Genomic DNA, 5,885 nt, shown 5'->3' on the forward strand with positions numbered 1-5,885 from the left:
TAAAGGCATGCTTTTAGGCCTATAGATGCTTGAGAGAGCTGGATGAGCTGAGAGTCTCACTCTTTTAGCTGCGTCGCGGCCATTTTATAAGTTGAGCTAATTAAGGTGATGCTCACATGTTGGGCTCAACCGTATTTATTAGCTGCATCTTTTATTAGCTCTTAAACTTTTCAGCGTGAGCTTATGGTAGTGGTATTCTTACATGAGTTACGTTGACATGGTCCACATGTTTAATTATTAATTTTACACTGACATGGGCACATGGTAGGTTAACAGTTTTACAGGTCATATGACATGTTTAATCTATCATACGTTTACATTGACATGACATGTAGTTAATTAAGCTCCATTGCCCCATAGAACGGATGAGCCATGACGGCACTGTATCGTACAACGAAGCGATTGTAGTTTTTTTGTGAAACCCAGGGGAAAAGTTAGGATTTCCTCTGTTCTACACAACCACCCACACCCAACTCACCCACCCATACACACCCCCACAAAAAAAAATGTTGAAATAGCTGAAAAAAAAGAAAAGTTTATGGATGAAAAATTCCAAATGGTGTGTATATTTCGTTTGCCAAAAGTATGTCGCCACTGTTTTTTTACATGGCATATATAAAAGATCTTATTAGTCAACGGAATGAACCACCCACAAAGGTTTCAGGTAATCTCGTCCTTTTTACTCCTGGGTTTGTCTTAAAAAGAAAAAGAAGATGCTGAATGATTCTGTACAGTACAGTTACATTTATACTATCTAATTGTACAGTATAGTTACATTTATACAATCTGATTGTACAGTACAGTTACATTTATACTATCTAATTGTACAGTATAGTTACATTTATACAATCTGATTGTACAGTACAGTTACATTTATACTATCTAATTGTACAGTATAGTTACATTTATACAATCTGATTGTACAGTACAGTTACATTTATACTATCTAATTGTACAGTATAGTTACATTTATACAATCTGATTGTACAGTACAGTTACATTTATACTATCTAATTGTACAGTATAGTTACATTTATACAATCTGATTGTACAGTACAGTTACATTTATACTATCTAATTGTACAGTATAGTTACATTTATACAATCTGATTGTACAGTACAGTTACATTTATACTATCTAATTGTACAGTACAGTTACATTTATACAATCTAATTGTACAGTACAATACCTAAGTACGTACAACTACAGGGTGACCCAGCGTTACCTGACGGTTTTTAAAATGATACTTTAAGTTCAATTTTCAAGATAAAAGGGTGATATTTATTTTAATTGAAAGATAACAAAATAAGGTTTGTTTTTTGGGGTATTTTGTTTGTGATGGTGATCAGGTGTGGAAGACAGCGCTAGCCGAAAAATCGTCATTTTGAAAACGCTCAATCTGGTGCAAAATTCGACATACTGTCTCTAGCATTTCCTGGACTATAGCTCGAATTTCTCGATGAAAAGCACCCGTTAACTCATCCAGAATCCTTGTTTTATAAATATAAACCTTGTTTTTTACGTAGGTATTTCCAAAAGAAAAAAAAAAGGTCGCACGAGCTAAGATCGGTTGAGGAGGGAGGAAAATCAGATTGGGTGCGAAACTTCCTGAGCATTAGTCAAAAATTCACTACTAGAAATGCCACCACAGCCAAAGCTCGATGTTGCAGGGTCCGCGACAACATTGTAACAAAACCTTATTTTGTTCTGAACTCAGTGATGTTCATTTCAACAAGCTACGACAAGTTATAACAAAGTTAATATGGGCAAATCAAATTCGTCAGGTAACGCTGGGTCACCCTGTATTTTACACGATTTTTTCTTTGTGCAAAATATTTAGAGATTAAAAAAATGTACATAAATGACAAAGTAAAAATGTACGTAAGTAAATATTAAGTAAAAATCAAATAAGTCAACTCCTCATGAAACTACAACGATTCCAAAAGACCACACGTACCTATCACAAAATGAACATATATTGGTATTAAAAAAAAACTAAATTAAAAAGAACGACCTACGAAAATATGAAAGACACTTAAGGTTTATGCACCCCCTATCGACAGTTCAATGAGTTATTCGGAGAACATAATAATATGTAATAATAATAATAGGTGCATAATATAGTAACAATAATATCATTAATTACAATAAAAGTTACAATAAAAGTACAAGAAAAAAGTTACAAGAAATAAACCAGTATTCTTATTCTTAACTCAAGAGATTCCTAATACTAATAATGAAAGTAACAATAAGACAAGAGAATAATAATAACGTCAAGAGAGATGGAGTCCAAGACACATTAAATGGCACTCAAGACGGCTGACTCTAAGGAAAATATCAATTGCGGCTGTTCCTATTCAAAATTCCAAACCCACCTATCCTTAGGAACATTGTTTATTCTAGGATAGAAAAATCTGGTGTGAACATCACACGAACTTAGTGTTCTCCGGAAAAGTTGCCAAATTTTATATACGCCGTTAATCCAGACACCCATTCAAGTTGTTAACGCCGCTAATGTCGCCGCTTGGCATTTTTAAACCAATTTTGGACAACAATCAAGGCGTCCTTCTTTTGTCCGCTGTGATTTTTGAATATGGAATCTGAAAAAAGAAAAAAAAAGGAAGCACATTCATTCCCTTTGTAAGATCATAACTGACTAATTTCGTTTTACTACATACACACCACCACCACTAAGTTAGTAGTAGTTCTGTGAACTGTATACCTCACTCAGACTCTTTTGTCCAAGCTGAGACGACTGTACGCATGAATTTATCGAATTAGAAAACAAGTACATACCTATAAAATCGGAGCAGGCAACAGCGAGTTATAGCGGAACAAACAAATATTCAAACTAAATAGAAAACGGTCGAGTTAAAACGTAGACCTTCACTTCACGGTCACGATCAATTAAATAGATGGTTTTAAGTAGTTGCCTACTTGCCTAGCGGTCTAGTAATAATATGTTAAAATCTAGTAGAGGTAGAGAGAGAGAGAGAGAGAGAGAGAGAGAGAGAGATAGAGAGAGGGGGAGGGAGAGAATTGTAGAACTATCTTACCTAGCAGTATCGAGGAAAAGCACTCGAACCCGGCCAACCCGACCTTCTCCCTTGACCCTCCCCAACACAAACATTCTGCCAACCGATTGTGTATGGTATGGTGGAGGAGGGCCAAGGTGGTCTGCCGCAAGTCTTTGCCCTTTATTCGTTGAAGGGTTTTTTCCTGTTAACAAAGAAGAAAAAAAGGGAAAAAATTAACACACTAGATTATTGAATCCCACCCAAAGGAAATGTAGCGCCCATTAAAATTTTAAATTCTTTGTTGAAATATTGTTGGGAAAAAGAATGGAAAATCATCTTTTTCCCCCCTCCTTATGATTATTAATGTCAAGGCGGTCTCTTCTCGATCCCTTGTGTGCCGCGTCCATTTTAGTTTAGGACTATTGTACTATTTCAAACTCCTTTCTTTTTCTTTTTTCCCTTCCTCTTTCTATTACAACTAACTTTTTAGGCTGATGATTCCCCTTAGTCGGCACAACCTCAATACATTATGTATTGAGGTTGTTTATGTAATGAACATTATGAATTGAGGTTCAGACAAAGGGTAAACGTCTCCTTATTAGAATAGAATTTTACTGATCGTAAAAAAAAAAAAAAAAAAAAAATTCAAAAAAAGTTATTATTTGTAATGTAAATGTATCTATATTATGAAATAAGGAGATGTGTAAAAAGAAAAAGAAGAAGAAAAAAAATGTAACAACTATTCAAATGAAGAAGTCTAAACAGCAAAGCAACTGCAGGAGCCATTTTTTTTTTATTATTATTATTCAGAGCCTAGTTTACTTACGACGGATGACTTGAATTCGGGCTCTTCTTTCAGTCTCCGCTCCACATTTTCCACATCCTCCATACTTCTCATGGGGAACACCCCCTGTACAGAGTCATGTTCTGGTGGAGAGACGCCGGATGACACCGAAGCTTCTTTCTCATTGAGCTTGAATAATATCGTCGCAATATTGCGATCGATATTATCCAAACGTCGCAGAACCTCTGTTGGAAGAGAAAAACAGAAACTTAAATAAGAAAAGTGCTAAGAACACCAGCCAAGATGTATGGCAGTAATCCGTTAAGCTAAGAAAAGAAAAAGTCAAGGTTATTATAGGATGGGATTATTACTCTATCGGCGCTGGCCGTATCATATCAACTACTCAAATTCACTTCACCCAGCCTCAGAGGGCTCACGAAAAAGCCAGTATAATGTGAGTAGAGTAGTGTTCAGACCCGGGGCGTATGGGAGTAGTCTTATTTTTTTTTAAGAGTTTGACAGAGGGAACTGTAACTGCTATTGTTTTATCGCCCCGAGATCGAAGAGAGAAGGAAGACAGGATAGGAGAAAGCCAGCCGTTCCCAGAACGAACATTATCCCATCAGGATAAAATCCTCGCGGCCTAGCGCTTACAAGGCAGACGCACTACCAACCAAGCTAACTAGGCTGGCAAGGAGTAGTCTTAAATCCCCTCTATTGTAAATTAAATACCTTTTTAATCAAGTATGTACATATACATATTATATTAAGAGTATTTACCTGGATCCGAATGCAGTATGAGGCCTTCTTGTATACCATTATCCTCATCATTAATGGCCATCACAGCAATGTTATCTGCTGGAGCAGTGTAATCTGCAGGTGAATAAGCAAAGAGAATTTCTTACTTTTAATGGCCGGGTCCCCAAAGAGAGTTCAATTTTTGGATTAAGCAATCTAATTGGTTGATAAACAAGCTGGGCCCGTCCCTCCGGGAATTTTTTAGTCCGTAGTTTATTCGATCGTGATTAAAGAAAATCACGACCTATGTACCTACTACCTACCTAATTTGTTTAATATTCAGTTTAATATTATTCTTGATTTGATTTTTCGATTTTACTTTCATGTAATGATTTAAAATCAAGACTAGAGCCCGTTCTCCCTTTATTCCCAATATAAGGTTTAAGTCACCCATCCATTTATTGGCCTTGCTCGGCGTAGCTTAACATAGGTAACGCTAAAACCGGTCTTAAATGATCGACTGAAGTGTTATCCAAAACTTTCTCGCTTTGAGTTCATAGGTCGTCGCGACAAATTTCAAGATCAGAGACTACGCACTACAAAAAGTTGCTTGTCTACGCTTCTAATGTACAACGGGTCTAAAGGAATGAAAATGGAAATTCTCCTGAAATTTTAGCTCTTGACTATACGTTAACCATGTTATGTTTTATGTAAACTATGTATTTATGTCAATGTAATGTTCTATGTACTTTCTATGTATGTTCTATGTATACGTTCTATGTATGCAGGGGACATGGCGTGAACTAATTAACTTGCCGGAAAATTTATCAAATCACGGGAAAAACGTTTTGCCTAACTAAATTTTATTCGGGATAGGGGAGCGGTACCACGTGTGTGACACTAATCCTAATGTAGGCCCCACATTTTAAAGAATTTCCTAGTTAAAATTCTACAATAGACAGGACGAAATTACGCAGACGTTCACCAGTGAAGGGTTAAATAGATTGGAAGATGTGTTATCTCTGGCCGGGTGGGTATCACACTGCATTCGTACGCCGGAGGTTCCAGGTTTGATTCCTGGTGGGGTCGAAGTTTTTTTTTTTTTTTTGCTCTGTGCTCGGGGAGCACTCAGCCTCGTGAGGCGTTACCAGTGGTTACATATTGAATTAATGAGAAATACCTAATAGTAAAGGAGGCACTTAGTAATGCTGTGATACCCACTGAAGTTGTGGAGAAGCTCTCTGCTTCACCACAGATAATTCATGGCTTGACTGGTTTTATTTTGATATATTTTAATCCATCTTTTCATGTTTTTTTTTTTTTTTTTTTTTTTTTTTTTTTGTGT

At 36.3% G+C, this 5,885-nt stretch overlaps 1 protein-coding gene across 1 annotated transcript in view; it reads right to left on the minus strand.

The window, feature by feature from the left end:
- Positions 1–1,259: 1,259 nt before the first annotated feature.
- Positions 1,260–5,885, minus strand: part of LOC103520207 — an 8,062-nt gene continuing 3,436 nt past the window's right edge. Inside the window, exons 5-8 of the mRNA XM_026831423.1 lie at positions 4,583–4,675; positions 3,845–4,047; positions 3,058–3,220; positions 1,260–2,601 (exon numbers count right to left, since the gene is read on the minus strand). Of these exons, the coding sequence (XP_026687224.1) occupies positions 2,513–2,601; positions 3,058–3,220; positions 3,845–4,047; positions 4,583–4,675 (548 nt within the window). The 3' untranslated portion in view covers positions 1,260–2,512. The remainder of the gene's footprint in view (positions 2,602–3,057; positions 3,221–3,844; positions 4,048–4,582; positions 4,676–5,885) is intronic.

This window comes from Diaphorina citri, unplaced genomic scaffold (genome assembly GCF_000475195.1).
Source record: "Diaphorina citri unplaced genomic scaffold, Diaci psyllid genome assembly version 1.1 scaffold3324, whole genome shotgun sequence".
Classification (NCBI taxonomy): Eukaryota; Metazoa; Arthropoda; class Insecta; order Hemiptera; family Psyllidae; genus Diaphorina; species Diaphorina citri.